This window comes from Phaethon aethereus (genome assembly GCF_964289735.1).
Source record: "Phaethon aethereus genome assembly, chromosome: 3".
Classification (NCBI taxonomy): Eukaryota; Metazoa; Chordata; class Aves; order Phaethontiformes; family Phaethontidae; genus Phaethon; species Phaethon aethereus.
The window spans coordinates 31,027,944-31,048,135 of NC_138576.1; the positions used below are offsets into that span (position 1 = coordinate 31,027,944).

Here is a 20,192-nt window from a genome sequence, read left to right on the forward strand (position 1 = left end):
TAATTAACAGAGTTTTCTCATTTCCATGTTTCTTAAGCAAGCAGAGTGATTTACTCTTTTTTAAACTAGTAGAAAAAAATATGCATGCAATAATTTTAGCTGAAGGTATAAGGAATGACTTAAGGGCTAATGTTCTTTTGACACAAGTCTCTGAATAACTGTGTTGTGTAAAAAAAACAAGATACAAATTTTTCTCTTGCTTACACTTAACTTTTAGTAAACATTTAAATTAGAAAAGGTCATTGTTGGAAGTTGAAAAGTTAGATGTGGCACTCTAACTGAAGATCAATATTCCTCTATTTCACTCTTATTCCAAATTTAAAAAAAAAAGAAAAAAGGTAAGGAGGAATAGAACAAGTTGTGCTGAAGACAGCTTCCCTTCTGTTTTCCTCTTACGTCACATAAGAAACAACTAGCTGAGTCAGTAGCACTTGCTTACCTCATTTTAATACAGAATCCTTGTCATATGCTGAAGGTCCCATCCAAGGCAGCAAGCAGGCTTCATACATAAGGAAATCGGGGAATTGCTTTTCATTTAGCAGTAACTAACCTGTTTATGAGATCCAGGCAAGTTCCATTGTTTTTGCAGGGTCTTGATAAACATTCATTAATCTCCACTTCACATAATGTACCAGTAAAGCCATGTTGGCAGGAGCACCTGGCAAAAAGGATGTCACTACATTACTTCTTAGTTTAATATAAAAAGACTTTGGAAAAACGTGGCAGATTTTGAGAGGTATGAATTAGGTGGTTCCAAAATTATATATTTTTTTTTCTAATCATTACACAGTGCTGTACTTTAACAAGCTTCACAAGTACAGTGACTGCAGCCCAGGAAACATGTTTTTTACCATTATTAGTTAAGGCCACAGGCTTTGTGCTGAACCCACTGTGCAAGGGCTCAGAACTTGCCTCGGCCTAATCTGGTTTTCACTTGTTTTGACACCTGCCCTGGAGCCAAGTGACTGCTGCCACTCATGCTTTAGCTTCAGCTCTGGGAATAGCACCTATGGTGGATGGTACAACACAGCAGCATAATCACAGTGTTACAAACAGTAGCCTTTTGTGTCCTTGTGGGCTGGGGAAGCTGGTAAACAGTACTAAGCAAGAAAATCGTGATAAGGAAAGAAAAATAGCTCCAAGCAGGCCTGAAACTGAAGATGTGAAAACCCCTACCATGAACATCACACTTCTGGCAAAGACTTCCAGATGCTGGTGACTTGCAGCAACATCACCAGTTCTTCTTGAAGAAGTCTGCTGTCACTGATCACAGGACTCACACATTGTGAGGTTCATCATAACAACAGAGACAAGAGCTAGGTAACTGCAAGATTTCTTATATAACAATTATAACTACATTGATTCTTGGGTCCACATGTATGGTGTAGATGTATGTCTTTTTGTCCACAAGATTTTGAGTGTAATGTAACAGTATCAAATACATTTAAAAAAAAAAAAAATACAGCACTGAAGGACAGCAAACATAATGCAGGAAAAATACCAGAAGAATAGCTAGATGATAAACACCCTGTACCATACTGAATATCTGTCCTTCAATTAATTTGCCTCACCTGTAATGGTTAACCCCATCCACACAGAGACCTTCATTCTGGCACGGATGGGAGATGCACTCATCACTGTTAACTTCACAGTAAGTACCTTCAAATCCTGAAACACAGATTGTATTAACTGTGAATAACTGAATTCTACTACATAATGTGCATATAAGAGTCATAGATCCTCTTGGAGGTTTGGCTGTCTGAGCTCAGGACCTGCATAGACAATGCAACTGGCAGGCCTGAGAAACCTCAGCCGCCCTTGAAGCTGTTCGGGAAAGAGCTGAGAGAAGCATCAGTGCTGACCAGCCGTTCTCTTGGGAGTGTCTAAGCTGAGGGTCTTTGCCCTTGGTATTTGACTGACCTGTGTTGCAGCCGTGTGCATGCCTAGCCATGTACCTGTTTATCTGGATGCTGACTTTGGCCTTCACACTAGCTCCCTGGCTTGACCTTGGACCTGCCCCATTCCCTGTAGACTTGACTGGTGACCTGGCATACTATGCTGATCCTGGACACCATCACTGGCCCTGCCCTGCTTGCCTCATTCAGATGCTGTCAGACAAGACCCTTGACAGTGAGGTCCCTGCCCTGGCAGCCTGGACTGCTGGCTTACCTTTGCTTCTGGAGCATCCAACCCTCACTGCTCTCTGACTGTAAGATCAGGGACAGCAAGTGGATGCAATCCTAAAAGAACTTTCTCCAATTATTTTTGTTCCTTAGCTTCAACAAGTTTATTTCTGGAGAGTAGAAGAAGTCTTAACATACTTGAATGAACCAGAGAGAAAAGATTTGGATGGAGCACCTGGCTAAGTATACTGGGGAAATGTAACCCATTTTAAAGGACTGAAAGGCTTTCTTGGGGAATGTGGGACGATATCAGAAACTAAAAACTAATTCAAAAATTAACATATTACAGAGCATAATGGAAGTTAGAGAGACCACATTTATTCAAAGCAGTCAGTAGATGAGAAAAAACATTTAATTGGTTTTAATATTTAAATAAAGAAAAAATGTGATCAAGATTTTATCTGCACAGTATATTACTTGCATAATACATTACATTTACCTGTGTAAATGTCCCAGAATACGTGCTGAAGAGACATAAGAGGTTTTTCACTGATATAAGAATATTACTTTTGCCTCTTAGACAGCATACTACATCTTACAAAGTTCACGTAAATAAATGTTTTACTAAATACACTGTTGTGTTAAAATGGTATACAGCAGATGAACTATAGCTACTTAGTTGAATTTTGCACAAGTTGAATATATGTTTCAATTGATGTAGTAATGAAACCATTACAATGAAAAAACTATTAGCACTCTAGTGACTATAACACACATGACCCTTGATAGACTGACTAAGGAGCATTTATGGTGTTCAAAGTGCTTTTGAACACCATTCAGATATCAAAATTAAATTAAAACAACTATAAAACCAGCAACTTAAATTCAGTGTATATTATTATAAATATGAAGAAGGCTTTACTTGATTCTTTAGTAAAACAAAAAGTAAAAATTGTTATCAGTACTTTTTTAGATACTGAAACAAGGGTAGTAATGACTTTTATTGTTGTATTATGTATTTGTGTTTTTCAAAGTACTTCATGAAAGTGGGGAAATCATGAAAGATCACAGGTAGAATAGTGTGGTTTATTTTTATCTAGATAAAATCATTACTGGAAAAATTAAGTGGCTTGGTCAGAGTTGCAGAGAAAGCTGCAGAGAAAAATCTCTGCTTGCACTCCAATGTATGATCTAAACAACAGCCCACATCAAAGCAGTTGGTATTTTCTTCTTACCAGGATTTCTTCTGTTCAACAACTTTCCTGGCTAGACCTGACTGAAACAAGTCCTGAACATTTGTTGAAGATTTTACAGCAGTGTCTGCTACAAAACTGGAAAATAAAGCCTGGAATGTATCTCAAACTAACCCTTCAATTATAGTCACTTATATTCCTATGACATTATTCTTTTTTTCAGAAATATCTTGAGTGTGAGGTGAGACTCTCCTTTATTTCCTATTTGTATGATGTTTCTCAAAAACTTTGTAAAAGAATTGCCATTATAGGGGACAAAAATTCTCTGTCCCACACAGGCAACCTTGTTATATTCTGAGTGGTTTATTATTTGCAAATGGGCCAGAACCAGAGAGAACAATCCAAATATTTTTCTTATCTGTAGCTTGCGTAATCTGCATCTTAATCCTGCAATCTGAGCAAATTCATCTGTATTTGTCTCAAATTTGATTAGGGAAAAAAGAAAGGTAAAAGGATGATAACTTGGGCTGTGCCATGCTAGTTCAATGTTCAGTACTAGACCTGGTTACATCAAGTAGACAGCAGTCACTCACACACACACACACAAAATAATCAGGAATTGTTTTTTTTGATACATGCCACCCCAGTGCCACTGAATAAGGGCAGAAAAGATAACATGTGTCACTAACTCTGGTTTGATTGAGAAATTGGAAGGCATAGCAAATGTTAAAGACCAGGACCACAGGACCATTTGTAGCCAACATCCTCTCCTCATTCTTTTGTAATATTTGACATTTCTGAAACTAAGTTTTGTTACAGCGCAGAAGACTATGTCAATGGGCAGGGGAAACAGGACTTCACTGAAAAGTAGTACACCAAAAGAGAAAATAAACCTGTGTCATATTATAAATAACTCAAAGATATATAGACGGTTTTTAGTTTTATAAGGTAATCAGAAAAGGGTGTGAAGATAACGTAAAGTAAAACTTAAAAAAATACTAATAGAACTTATGTGGAATAGCTTCTTATTCTTTTGTGATACTATATAACATCTGAGCAAGCATCTTTAAAAAAAACAAACCCTGCAGTTGTCAGATTAAAATACATAAAAAGGAAAATGGAGGGCATTCATCATTCTGCTTTTGCCAGTTGTCCCCACTCAGTTATGTATGTTTTATAGTCTTTTTGAATTAAATAGTACTGAAGTGAATACAAAAAGCACCATTTAGACACATTGTTGATTGCAGTAGTGCACATTTTTCCAGCCCATAGCAAAATATAGCTAAATACAATGGGCAGGAAACTGACTTAAAACATTTAACATTTCAGACTACTACTGAAACAAATATTTTGCAATTGCTATGAAATTTGCAGTATGTAAAAGCATTCACTTAATGTAGCCAACAAAACTTCAATGCTTAATTTGTATTTTATACTGTGACTACAATAAATTCATTTGAATTATAAAACACAGTAATTTTTATTTTAAGCAAACTATTTTGTAAAGTGGTACATTACTGGAAAGCTTGAAAATATGCATGGTGCTGTAATATACTGTTACTCTAGCAGTATTTTGTACAATGTGTAGGAAAGTAATATGAACATTTAAATGCAACTACTTGCTGCCTTTGTTACTGTCAAACTTAAGATTGAAACTGTAAATCAATAGCACATGTAAATGATTTGAAGTAGCTCTCCAGCCATATACTTTACAAGGTAGTTTTTCCACATGTCAAACCCGTGTGACATTAAAAATGCAGCTTTTGACTTTTATGGCTTTTACGTGGAAAACCTGAAAGTTTTCTGGACTCAGTTCAAAATATTCTGTACTTCTAAATGAAAAGATGCATCTAATCAGTCAGCAAGAGCAAATGGCACACATTGTCACTTATGAACACCAAATTCCACTAGATACCTGCTCAAAATTTCCAATATTGAATTCAAGAAACAAATGGTCCTTTTTTTTTCCAGGTGGCAAATATAAATGCTAGACTAATGTCATTGTAAAGTCTGACAAACAAACAAATGGCTTTTATTTGTCAGTCATATTTTACAGTATTTTTCCTGCCACATTAGAGAAACTAAAGAGGTAAACAGAATCTCATTGGTATTACCACTTATCCACTTTCTTTTTTTAAATCATAGGGAAACAGTACTTTATTTAAAACATTTATTTGTCATTTTGGGGAAAAAGTATAGGGTTTTTTGAGGAAGTGAAATGTATCTCCGAAATGTTAACAGTTTTCATAGTAACAGATAGCACTTTCAAGACTCTGAGAAATTAACGGAGAAGAAAACCAATTGAAAATCATTGCGATTCTTTGTGTTAGACAATTTACTTTTATTTCTATATATTTTTAACAGTTCAGGTAGTCTGACAGTGACTTTAATAATATGAGGCCTAAAAATGCCTCTGTTCTATGGAGAATGTCACAAAAGCAGCTCATCTAATCTCAAGCCCTAGTTTTCTCATACTCAACATTATGGCTAGTGGGTGTGACAGTAAGCTCAAATTTGGTTGCAATTTATGTGCAGGCAAAATGATAGATTCATTTCAGTTTAAAGAAGTTCCATGCCCCTGTAGTAGTTTTGCTGTCAATGGATGAAGCATTACATGGGACAGATCCTATTGTTCCTTCTGTTTCTCTGAAATATGGAAAATGGCTACTGCATGTCTCAACTCTGTCTGTGGGACTTCCATGAGCTGTGAAGTGCAGGAATATGCAGAGTGTAGAAGCTACACATCTACTATTATACTAATGGTCATTTTCATCTCCTTGTTCCACTGCAGAGAAATATTACAGAATTTACCTTTGCAGGTAACATAGAGGACTAACAGGATTCTTTCCCTATAAGCTCTCTACTGTTTTACTCATCAGCACAGTATCACAGATTATATCCGTCTCCCTACTGTGAACCATTTATCAACCAATGTTTGCAAGCAGCAGAGATATCACAATAGCCCCATAATCATTAGTATAGGTATTTAGGTTATTCAGTATAACACAGGTAGGTACACATATAAAAATCAAAGGTGTGTTAAATGTTAGACATGGTAAAAAGGCTATTTCCCTTTGTGAATTACGTACGCATGTGTCTGAAAAAGAAACTGGTAGTGAAGGGCTCAGAAGTCTAACAATGGCAATCTCCAGTTTACGTAACTTCTCTTCTTTAACACCTGCTATTAGTTCTGCTTGATATTATAAATTTTGTGCATTATGATAATTTTCACTTAGTCTTATCTGAGACATGGGCTGAAAAATATTTTGTCTCAGTTCAAACTTCTAGCTGTAAGATGCTATAGACCAAATAAAAGTAATCATCAGCATGCTAGGACAAAGGGTATTAACAAAAAAAGTGTCACAGGAAAGAGTTATTGACAAGTGTGATGAAAGGGGTGAGAAAGTCCTGGAAAGAAAACAATGTTTAAAACAATGATTTCAGAAAATACCTTGAAGCACCAAGAAAGGAACCATAAAGTCTTGCTTTTGGAAAGAGTACTTAGAGGATAAAGAAAAAATAGGACTGCTAACTCCAGTACAAAGTGTAGCTATTGTTTCCCGTTAGAGATGACACAGTACTGTCCTTAGATCTCTTTAACAGTTCTCCCTGGAACAAGACTTTTAATTTCCCTACACCTTAAAACTAGTGGTTGTAACATTATGACCCATGCAATTCCTCTTGCATAAACCAGTTTTTCCGCTTCTCAGCTTCCAGTTTTATAACTTCAAGGATACAATGAGCACAAATAAGATGATAAAGCTTTTGACTACTTGTGTGCTATAACAACACAAATCACAGCTCTCCATCCTTTTCTTTTACTTCTCTCTAAAACTGTGTACTTCCCAGAACTATGTAGATTTTTAAAAAAATCTCTACAGAAATAATAGTCCAGGCAACTGGTAAGGAATTCAGCCCATCTACCGTCTGAACAAATTGTCCTAAGCTGCCTGTACAGTCAGCAGATTGACAAATATTTCTGTTGCATTTGCCATTTGACTTTGTATGTCTGCTTTTGGGTGAAATGAATTCCCTCAGAAAACTGCCTCTTTCTCTTCACTGACTGTAAATGGAGTACAGGGGGACCTCCTCTATGTATACTGTGTATACCTGTAGGTATACCACCTCAGTGTGATACTGCAAACATCTACATGTGGTCAAATTAATCCAGACTTTCTATTGTATTTGTTTCAATAATATATACATTATTTCATTGATTTAATTTCCATTCTGAGTTTCTGAACTCATTAAAATACCACTGAACTAACAAAAATGCTGACCAAATAGCCTGTATTTTTGAACGGAGTACGGAAGGCTTTGGTACGAACACTCTCTCTATACGTGCAATATATAATGCATTTACATCTATGTTTCCTGAGAATTTTCGCATCACAAAACTAAAGGTAAGCACAATATTGCTTCTGTTGTACTAAGGAGACTGCATAAGCACCCTGAGCTGAGTATATTACTTGGACTAATGAAAGAAGATCTAATGAATTATGCCTTTTACCCTTTTTCAATACCGAGATATTTTCTACTTTCCAAGATTTGTTAGCAGTGCATGTTACTGGTTCACATAACCCCCATGCTAGTTCTCTGAAGATTCCTAGCTGCAAGCTTCAACAACCCTTAAAGGTTCTGTCAAAGTTGCCTAAGAATCATGGCAGCAAGTTTTTTGGATTCTTGCAAAACCGCACAAAAATGTTTTGAAAAGTCAACTTCTCTGAGGAATGTTAAGAAAAGACTTAACTACATCTCTCCCTACTGATCATTTCTCAAAAAGATTTCAAAATCAATACACTGTATTAAAAGCTGTTTTAAAAAGCAGCTTTTCTAAAAGCCGCTTCAATAATCAACTTGCATACCTCCCCAGTAACTTTTTTTTAACGCAGCAGCTTGTGGTAACCTTTACCTTAATAGTAAAAAAAACAAACCCAAGCTATAAATAATATTGACTTCTATGTATTATCTCCACATCTTTGCAGCTCAGTAAACAATGAGTAATACTATTGTGGTGTAATGCAGCAATTAATATATTTGCTATCCTTGGTCCCTAGGACACCCCAACACCCCAACCATGTATAGGTATAGAAGTGATGACTTCAAAATCCTTCCTAAATTCCAAAGTTAGTAATTGTACTCACCCTACTTAAATTTTCATTGCAGTTTTAATGAGTTACTCTATTCTTCAATTCCTATGCAGAATTGCATAGTGATGTTCTGCACAGTTAAACAGTTGCTCTGTTGCACCTTAGCAGTTCTTGTACATCGAGGGAGAGATCGTGTCTTTTAAGCCATGACCCAGGAAAGCTGTCAGCACCTGTTGCAGTTTTGCTTGTTGTGCATACAGAGAGCAATCCACTCTATCCATTAGGCATGGGAAGATTACTCCCCTGATGCGCTAGGCCTTCCCGACAGCACAGCAGGAAGAGGAAACATTTTCAACTTGCTCCAGTTTTTATATGCAAATTGTTAAAAGTATATTTTGTTTATTTCTGCTTGTCTGCTTTGTCAATTTAGTCTGTCAGGTCTGCTGGACAGGTGCATGTCTATCTCTATGTTGTTGTAACAATTTACTCAGTAATTCTGGCTGCTGGAATCTAAACAGCCATAGATTTGTTAAGTACTATATTATACAAGAAATTAATGTAGGCAAACTGACAGCTCTCTTACCAGTCTTTTAACATAACTGATAGGCCTGCTGTAATTCATGAAGGTTTTACGTGTTTTGAAAGACGTACTTTGTTACTTTCACTGAAGATAGCATTAAATTCAACACATATTTGCAACTTTTCTGCGGCACAACAAACATAAAAGATTAACTATACCAGTTCTTACCTGTTTTGCAAATGCACATCGGATTTCCATCGACTTGTGCCAAGCAGGTTGAATTGTTTATACATGGATTGTAAGGCAGCTCACAGGGACTGAAGCGCTGATGGCAGAAGTCACCAGTATAAAATGGAGGACAAATGCATACAAACTGTCCCCGCTTAACAGATTCGTAACAGGTGGCTCCATTCAAACATGGTTCAGAATCACATTCATTTATATCTTCACTGCAGTCTGGCCCCGTCCACCCTACTGTACATGTGCATCTGGAAAAAAAAAAGTCAACATAGTGGAAGAATGAAAATCAACAACTTAGTTTAATCAGTTCCAGCTAGTTAAAAAAAAAAAAAAAAAAAAATCAAGAATCGTTTCCTGTGCATAGCTTTTTTTGTGCTAATTGTATCAGATTGAATATGAATAAAACCATGAATAAAAGTTACATTCAGGTTCTTCTCCCACAATTTGTTTGAGCAAAAGCAAAATGACTTATTCTAAATAACAGGATTTCTCCACTTGGAGAACCACTGGGTTTAGTTAATGCTGACAGAATCATCTGTGGGTCTTTAAGCTGAAACACCACCACAATTTATCTAATATGGAATGTAAGTTTCTGTAAGCTTTAAGATTAGAAAAACATATTTTCATATATGTGAAACCACTAAGTATGTACTTTAGTGTTTGGGATTAAATGCAGCAGCTATCATTCAGTACACTTTTAAGAAAGAAGGTAGGACATCAAAGGCACAACAAATAATAGAATAATCCTCTTTTCATTATGCTCTTTCTCTTTTTAGTATGCTCTTGTGAACATCTGTTATTGACAAAACAGAAAACTTGGACCAAAATCTACGTTACATCTGATTGTAAACAGTGTATCTCATGAATCAGATAAAGATCTGTTTACTTACAACATGAATATGATGATGAGGTTCTAAAAATTCAAAGATAACAATTTGCTAGTGATCTCAAAATTTGAAGACAACATTTCCTCATTAGCTGGAATAAAAGAAGTCTCTATGTGCTTTAAAAAGTATGCATTGTTGTTACTTTTACTGAAGATAGAAATAAATTCAGCATATAATCGCAGCTATTTTGTGGGACAACAGACAATACGGAGAATAACTATACCAGCTCTTACCTGTTTTGATTGATATTGATTTCAGGCATTAAACCATTCAAGTATAGCTTGATAGTTCTAATTTAATAAAAGAAATTGTTCTTAAATAATAAATAGAGAATTTAATGGAGAATCATTGAATGGTCTTTCAACGGAGAATCAATTAGGTAGTTTATTCTATAACTCACAGGTATTGCTTGCCACACAAAAGGCAAACTTGGCCCCCTTAAACAGTGTTTTCTTTGAATTCAGTTACATTCGTAACTTCAAAAGCTCATTAAATGGAGAGTCTTTCACGTCATGTTAGGAGAATGGTGTTCAATTTTTAACTGGTTTAACTGTTATGGGTGTAACTGAGGTGCAGAGAAGGAAACATAAAACATGTTCCATTCCCTTCTCTACCCTAATAAGTTTCATAACTGCCTTTGAGCTATCCAGACTATTCGGTATGGCTACAGGGAACATTATGCCATATGGAGGTCACTGAAATACAGTAATTATCTACACTACACAACTAGCCAGTCCTCCCTGGCTTCATGCCAGCTGCCAAGATGCAAAGGTCAATATTAATGCAAAGGAGAAAATAACATAGTTTTATTCTACTCTTATCTGTATTATTAAGAAGTTGCTGGTGCCATCATTATATGTGAAAGGTTACATAGAAGTGCCTATCTTGAGGCTCAGTTTTAAGAGTTAAGACAACATCTTGTCTTAATGTGAACTGTTATTTAAACAAGGTAAGGAGATGTTAGGAATATTAAAAGCACAGAACACAGAGCAGAGTTTAACTGTGGATTATCAATTAAGCTACTATAGCTGACATTCTTGTAAATTATCTGATCAAAAGGCAAAAACCCAAGCAAACTGTCTTTTTCAAAATGACCATTTAATTCACTACATTAGAAAAAACAGGATCCTCAAGAGAGAAAAAGAGAGGTAATACCACATTAAGATAGTCAACTTCTTTCTGTTCTGTATGCATATTTGTGTTTATTCCTAAATCGTTTAGAAGTAACACAAACCTTTTCAAACTTATTTGGGAATATATATTTGATGTTTAAATAATGCCAAATTTTATAAAAGCTATCTAACAATACAAGTTCTATATAAAAAAACCTATCATAGTAATCAAACCTATCAAAATCTTTTTAAGCATGAAAATTTGACATTGCCTGTAAATATCTCTGCTGTATTCACTAGGAATACATTCAGAACTTTTTTAGAAACTGTGTAAATCTAAAAGGCATATATTTAGCCTAAAATTTAAAGACACTAATATAACCTTAAAAGACATATTTATACAAGTTATTTGAGATATTTTTATATCTATACCTATAAAAATAAGCTACTTTGGGTATCTGAAAGTTTATCATTGCTGAACTCACAAAATTAAAGACACAATGCAAGAAACACGCTAAACACCAAGAGAATAAACTGGAAAGCATCTTTTACATTTTCTTTTAATAACAAACAAAATCACTATCTTTAGCTTCAGAATTTATAACTATGTGTGAATAATGTTTTTACAAGGCCTTTTCTGTAAGAATTTTGGCATTTATGAAAAAAAAATAAATCACATAATTAGAAAAACTAAATTCCTAAATAAGGCATATCATATATTTCCAGATTAACTACAAAAACATTTGACTTATATTACACATCAAGCAAACAGCATCTTATCCTTTCATACCCTAATTGCATACTTGTTTTTGTAACTTTTATGAACAGCAATGAGATAATAACTTATAAAAAAATACCCGACCCTTTCTGTTCTATATAACCAGTGTGGAAAACTTTGGGGGAGAAAACCAAAAATATTATAACTTGTTAAAAATACTCTGACAGGATGTTGAAATTATATTTTAATTTTAAATAATAAAAGCTTTATTAAATAGTAGAATAATTTATAACATCTTCAAAAAGAGGAAGAATACACTAGCAAGGAAGCATGCACTAACACATGTAGTGGGGAAAACGGAAGATTTAGGTTGATGTAAAAATTCTTAATTTTAACTAATTTCCCTTTCTCCAGAATCCATATCCAAATATAAAATATTTTCTTTTAAATAACCAAATGCCAATGTTTCCATTGATATTACGAAATCAATTCATGCATGATTCTTTTCCTGAAATTATTCATTTTAATAATATAAACGCCACATGGTGCTTTGATTGTGACATGCATAGAACTCCTCCAACCCAAATAGATCACCTTTCATAAATACTATCTGTTGACTTTCCATACATCTTTCCATAGATTTAAGAGCATTCCATACAGACACAAGTAAAAGAGGGTAATGAAAATATAAAATATACATTATATCCATGGTTTTGTATTTTATGATCTGCTTAAACTTTAAAGTAAAAATTAAAAAATGCAAACTATAGTCACGAACATAACCCAAAACCACTAACATTAATGTTATAAGTTCCTCTATCTCTATATGATGAGTTAAGCATTAAATTATTTGGTTTTAACCTGCTTGAAAACTCCCTTTCTCTCACATTGTAGTGAAATATATTGGTATCATCTGTCTTATGTTATCATCTTAAAACCTTATAGGTTTCAAGGAATCAAACAGAGAAGAGTCTTAAGAATCCCTGAATGACTAATGTTGGAAAGAGTCTCTGAGGCTCATCTAGTCCCTCCTGTCAACTAGATAAAACAGGGTCAACTAGATGTTTCTCAGGTCTGCGTTCAGTCTGGTTTTGAGTACCTCCAAAGATGAAGACTCCACACTTCTCTGGACAACCTATTCCAGCACATTAAAAAACAACACCACATTTTCTTGATCTTAAAGCAGAATTCCATATATTTCAGCTTTTCAGCTTTTGGCCACTACCTCTTGTCCTGTCACTGGATAGCACCAAGAAGAATCTGCCTCCATCTTTCTCACTCCCTTCGAACAGTTACTTACACACATTGTCAAGAGCTGCCCTGAGCCAAAGCCATTTTTTCAGCATGCCAACCAGAACTGCAATCTACTCTGAATCTTAGGAATTCCAACATGACTTTTGTATCAATTAGAAAAGCCTATTAGTGGGTTCATTGCAACCTAGCTCAGCTAGAAGCTCTGGAAAAGTACCAAAGCTTGACAAAAGCAGCAATGCAAATGATTATATCAAAGCAGAACAAGTTTCAGAACAGTCATGTATTGCTTTCAAACATCTTACAGCAGAAATATAGAAGCAACTGGTCTTTTCAGTCCTTTGTATTTTGTGACAAATTTTCAGAAAATATCAGTCACAGCATTTGCCTTTGCCACAGATGATACATGTGTTTCTACAGAAAAAAGTCATCAGTCAAGATGCAGCAGAACTGTTTTTTTCCTTAGTGTTTCAGGAATACTAAACTGAACCCTCAGATACAGTATGCCCACCATTCACCTACCTCTTTGACAGGGTATCGATAAGAAACAGCACAATATTCAGTGACGTTTACGTCAGCCTGTTAGCTATATAGCACACACAATGATGGTCCATTCTACAGTAAGAGTTTACATTATCTAGTGCATTCAATCAAATCAACTAGCAGCCTGAAAAGCCATAGTACTCAGTGATGAATTTATTCCTTGCAAGCTAGAGGCTATTAGACCATCTGAAGTAGTAAAATAAGAGCTTGCTTTCAATACACACACAGCTTTGAATTTAGACTACCAACACACATAACAAAGATCCAAAGACATACACTTCCAGTCACCACAGAGGCTTCAAATATTCATTTTTCCTCACACATCTTTTCTCCCACAAAGATAATTCTTCTTTTATTCTCAGAAAGCTTAATGCATTCTGTGTTCCTGAGACAGCTATCTGACCCATCTTACATAGTCCACCACCTTTCACCTACAAAATGCCTAAGTTTATCTCCAATGTTCTTCTAGTGCTGCTAGTTCTCTACTCTTGTATTTATGTCACTTCTAGCTGTCCTCTTCAAGTTTCCACACATCTCTCCTCCTCTCCCCTGAGTTCATCTACACTTCTCTTCACCACCACTTCCATTATTCATTCTTTACCTTCTTCCTAGAGCTCTCCATTTGTAACCAATCAAATGTGACACAGATGAACTAATTAGAGAGGTCAAGATTGGTATCATCCTGGGCTGCAGTGCTCATGCCCTGATGGAATTCAAAATCTTGAGGGATATGGGCCAGCTGACAAGTAGAATCAGGACCCTGAATTTAGGAAAGCAAACTTTCAGTCTTTTATGAAATTAGCAGATGGGAGCCCCTCGGAAACTGCTCTCAGGGACAAAGGAGCTGAACATAGCAGAGTTGGTTGCTCTTTAAAGACATTTTTGTTAGAGCACAACAGCTCTGAATTTCCACGTGTAAAAAATCAGGCAAGGAAGACAGGAGACTGGCATGGCTTAGTAAGGACCTCCTGCTTTGTGTTGGGGGGGGCTGGGGGCCACAGCCAGGCTGCAGCTGGCAGCATGGGAGAAGGAAGTGGCATGTGACAGGAAAACACCCAAGACAAAAGATTAAACTAGTTACTTAATCTGTTCTGCATTGCAAAAGCACTATTAGTTTTTATTATGCATTATTTTTAACATACTCTTAACATGGGACACATATAGTAATCTTTATGAATAGTAGCAATGGGGTAGAATTTTTAAATTATTGAGGCAAAGTCATAAAAGATAAAAATGGCAAAGACTAAAATTCCTATTTCATTTGTTGCTGTGGTTAAAAAGGCAGGACCAATTAATTCCTGAAATAAAAATGCTTTGTTATAAACTTGCTCACTCATTGCCCTTTTCTGAGGTGTGCCAGAAAACCTTTGGTTAATGTGAATAACGGAAGGATCTTTTCCACACCAGTGTTTTCTAATTCAAGCTCCCGAACGGAATCATACAGCTCAGTGCAGGTGTGCAACTGCTCCCCAAGGTCTACCTGCCTGTTGTAAGGGACGCTGTGAAAGAACTGCAGTATTTCAGCTTAGGGGACCATCATTTTGTTAGGAGCGGCATGTCTTGTTGCTGCCATTTGCTCTGAGCAACTCTTAAGTTATTAACACTTAAGTTAAAAATAAAGTAAAACCACATATATTTTATTGTGGTTTAGATAAATTCCAGATGTGTTTAGGTGCTGTCCTCGTCAAAAATGACAAGTCTTTCAGCTTTGCCTTTGAGAAGTACTAGGCCATCTTTCATTATTACAATATCACCCTTCATTATCACAATTACTACAACAGTCATCTCCCCTTTTTGTTAACTGAGTTACCAATTTGAGCACAGAGACTGAACCATCCTCTGAACTTCTCAGTTCAGTGCAAGAAAGTGGTACTAAACTACCACTGCTGTGGTTAGTCAATAAGGAAGTTCACCTCCTTTGGCTGTCAATCTGACAAAGGGAAGTTTCATTGGCAATGAAATAAACAATAACTTGGTTTAATTTCAGTTAAGTAGTTCAGGGCATAAAAAGATTAAACAAAGGAAGAAACAGTCAAGAAGGTCATCCATGATCCAGTTGTTTTGATTCCTCAATACCACTCATGTCTGCCATGACCAAATGATAAATGTCTTTCCAAACTGTGTAAATGAGTACAGCAAGAAAGTGGGCACACAGGAAGAAGTATCACATCTTTTCCTCTCACCTCTCTCCAAAGGATTAATCACTAAGTGAGTAAAGAGCAATTTGTCTTTCACAAAGTAAATTATAAAAGAAATTCCATCTGCTTTTATCAGCTGTTAGAATAATGATGGGAAGCTGAAATTAAGGAAAACAAAATTGTTACCTTTGTCATACATACATCTACAATTTCTTAATTTAATAGAGATGTAGATGCTGGCTTATGGGAAGTATATGCGCCATCTGCAGTCTTCAAGTTGAATCTGAAGTGGGGGCTAAGAAAGCACAGACAAAATATTTGGGGAATGGCACCATGTAATAACAGACATGCATGGATGAACTCTTAATTGTGTGCCTAATCATTCTAAGTGTCTGAGAAGTTTGCATCATGTAATGCAACATGTAGTAGTATGATGACTATGCATGAACTGTAAATGCAATGGACCTTGCTGCCATTACACCTCAGAACTCAAATTAATCTGTAAAAAACCACTACAGTAAAATCTACACTCAGTATGTCCTAAGATACTTGGATAAACTGGCTGAAACAACTTTCACTCTTCTCTGTTCATATGCCGTATGAGAGTTGTTGAATATTATCAAAGTCAACAAGGTTCCTGAGTTAACACTACTATCTGTAAACCAATCTATTATTTATTTTGAATATATTACTTTTCAAACTATTTATGCAACTTGACCAGCTGATACTTTGTGCATTATCTATTTAATAATAGCAAAGCGAAAGCACTGAATGAATATATACTAGAATTTGATCCCAATACCCATTGCTAATATCTAAAAGGAACCATATATTGCTAGTATTTGTCCATTAGTTCAGTAGGAATGTGAATATTGTTGAGCACTGGAAGTTGTATAAGCAGTAAAATACTAATTCAGGTCGCCCATTTCAGCAATTCATGTTCTAATGAAAGAAAGTATCAAGAACTTCTGCAAAAGATATGTATCATACCATTGCAAAGGCATCTGTAGTAATCCAGACTGGAAAACTATTGCACACCAAGGCGTGAGTGATCCATGTAACGGTTAACCTGAGTAGGCGTGTGCTGTGCTGTGCTGTGCCAGGTAGCATGTAGAGCGTGGCTTTGTGGTCCGTTGTGTTGCATGCATCCCTTGACCACTGGATCAACTTTGCTGGCTAAATTTAACAGAGGAGACTCAGTACATGTCACTGCACCAACTGTGTGTCCTTGCCTTTATCTAAGACTGCAGCAACAAGTTCTCATATGAACATCCTTTCTTTTTAACAGTAGAAACAAAGAACTGAGTTGTTTTCTTGGAATAAAATCCTGTGAGAGCTCAAATAACCAGAATGGGGTAATCTTTCCATAGGCAGGCTCTGCATGGTGCGCTGGCCCTGATGGGAGGACCATTTGATGCTGCACAACTGGGAGTTCCCTGAACGGATATAAGATTATATACTATCTTCTTCTTTATAGTGTTAGCTCCAATACATGGCGTTCTAGTGATACTGTATATACAGTCTGACTGCCTTTCTTAGGGAGATCATAATGAAACAGCACCTCCTGGTGCAAAACACCCTCTTAGTCCCATTTAAAAAAGTAGTAAAATAAAATGGGTGCCCACGTCTCAGTGGTTGCACCTATGCTGCAGAAGCCTGTCTTCTTTGCACTGTCCATCCTGGACATGTCATTTCATACTGGGATGACATAGAGGAAAGAACAGAGCCAAAGGATTATGCCCCCATAATATGGCACAAATAGAGATCATATGTGAAGCAAAAGGGTTGGTGTAGACCCAACATAAACACGATATATGCTTTGCTTGGTTTACTTCAGACTAGTTCTAGTCTTGTATCATGGACTGAATATCCAGTAGTATTTGTATCACATGGTATACACTATGAGTGTATTCTCTAATTTAGTTTCATCCAAAAAGATTCCAGTTTGCATGTATAGGATCATTCAACATTGCAAGCAAACAGAAGCATGGTAACTGGGTATGTCTAGGAGATTTACTTCAAAAATCTACTCACAATCTGAACTAAAACTCACCCTGGAGTAAGCTCCATTTCACCTGGTGTGCTGCAGAGCACACCAGCTAGGAACAGACTTGTCTTGCACCCATGCAATTCTAACCACTGAGAGTTTGTACATTATAAGTTAAGCCACTTTGAAGATGCTGTTTTGTCAGTGGAGAGAAGTAAGTTAGAAGCTCAGAGAATGACTTTTGGAAGGAATCTCTCCATCTACTTATCTTCATTGTCTATAAAGAAAACAGTGCAAGTAGGCTTATGAACTTAGGGATCCCTGTCAGATACAGAAAGAACTATCTGGACCAGCTTTCCTCAAATTTGAAAATACTATCTAATAGTATAAATAATTTAGGTACTTTTGAAAATTCAGTTCCATGGGTTGGGGTTTTTTTTGAAACTATGCTATCTTCTTCAATCTGATATACTATGAATCCCTGATATTTCAGAGGAAGCTGTATTCCTTTACTAAAAAAGCAGTCCAACAGTGAACAGTTTCACATAAATTTCTCATAGGACTGAAGAAGTAAAAGTTTTAAGAGTTTTTTGCCATGCGGATCTGGTAGAGCTTATGTAACTTTAATAATTATAACCATAATAACAAACAATTATTCCTTCTAGCCTTTATATTCCTGAGTCTTTTATTAAATTATTTATTAAAGTTTAGACTTTAACAAGTCCTAATTGTCTTTTAAAAAGGAGGGATAAAACTGAAGTGTATCAGATACATAACTGATAAATTACATCTTGTCTTACTCAAAGTATACCATAAACAGAAGGCTCCACAGCAACTTCTTGATTTCTCCTTAGTTTCTACCATTTTCAAAAGCTAGACCTGTACTTTTAGAATATATTCCTGATGCACATGTTAATAAAGCTACTTGTATTTTCTCATTCTGAAGACAGACTAATACATCTTTTTCTGCTTTTAGATTTCTGAATTAGAAATCAAAAGGATTAACCTTTTTACATAGAAAACATGAGGTACAACACAAATAAATAAATAAAATCTGCAAATACAAGTATGCTGAAACTCTTTTGCTTGTTCTTAAAGATGGAAATAGAAGTGGATACTGACCCCAAACTAGAGAAAAAGGATTTGGGAGGTACATTGCTGGAAAAAAAAGAGATAAAAAGATTACATTTCTGCTACTATAATAGTGTATGAGTGTGCCTTTTGCGTGTTTGATGCATACAAACTTCAGAGGCCTCAGGTAGTTTTCATTCCCTTCTAGTTTAATTGCTTCAGCCTTTTTATCCTTGTCCTTTTCCTCATTTTTTAGGATATTTTTTCTCTAATTGGAATACTTTTGCTCCCATAATCCTCTGCCCATATCCTTCCTTTTGGTAGCAATAACTAAAGTTTATTCCTAATATTCTGTGTACGTATATTTCTGTCAGGAAATGACACAAAGAAAAAAATGTTTTACAGGAACAAATAGAAAAAGTTGTATTTGCTTGTTTTACAGATATTTCTTCCTTAATCCTCTATTTGAAGCAATGAGTTCACACAATCACAAGGTAACATTCATCTCAGTAAGATTGCAAGTTATATTTCAGCTTTTACTTTAAGCTGTAGTTCAGCTGCATTGCACACATTTCTGTTTTAGGAAACAGAATTTTATGTCCTACAAAGGATGTTTCAACTTTCAACTCCCAATTATTTAATGCACCTTTTTTTCTTTTTCCATTTTCCTAAATAAAAATAGAAGATACGTCTTATGTAAGACTGGATGCAGCTTTCAGCCTACTGGACCACAGAGATGAGGTACACCCAGTTCCTTTTCAGATCAGACAAACTATTTGCATATTTATCTCAGCAAGGATTTTGCAGCAAATCCTCCTATCTACAAAGCCAGATGAAATTAAATTGTTTTCTGTTTCATTTGGGAAACATTAAAATAATTAAAAATAACCAGTAAAACTGCCACTAGAGGACAGTCTCATTAGAAAGAATGCACAAACACTGAATAGTTTTAATACTTTTAATTAAGGAAGACAACACCACAAGTAAAACTGAGCATTATTACTGTCACTCAGGTCATATGGCTTGGAACCAGAAAATACAATACAGTTTGGTATCAACAGTCTTGTTCATAGACCATGAGCACATAGAAAACAGTTGGTAAAGTGCCTTCCCATCAGTCTTACCTCGTAAAACTCCTATTTTAGATGCAGGAAATCTTTAAAAATTACCAAAAAAAAGTTTTTCATGTTTTGGGAGTATTTTTTTTACTTTTGTTTTACAGTTTTTGTTGTTATCCAGAGTGCTAGGAAAAATGTTCAAGATTTTTAAAAGAAATTATAAGAAGATTAAAAAATACTGAATAACCCCTCAAAAAAAAT

The 20,192-nt window shown here is 35.6% G+C and overlaps 1 protein-coding gene across 1 annotated transcript in view; it reads right to left on the bottom strand.

The window, feature by feature from the left end:
- EYS (eyes shut homolog) overlaps positions 1-20,192 on the bottom strand; it is a gene marked incomplete at both ends in the record, with an annotated part of 830,586 nt that overhangs the window by 563,725 nt on the left and 246,669 nt on the right. Inside the window, 3 exons of the mRNA XM_081998016.1 lie at positions 551-658; positions 1,572-1,668; positions 9,155-9,414. Of these exons, the coding sequence (XP_081854142.1) occupies positions 551-658; positions 1,572-1,668; positions 9,155-9,414 (465 nt within the window). The remainder of the gene's footprint in view (positions 1-550; positions 659-1,571; positions 1,669-9,154; positions 9,415-20,192) is intronic.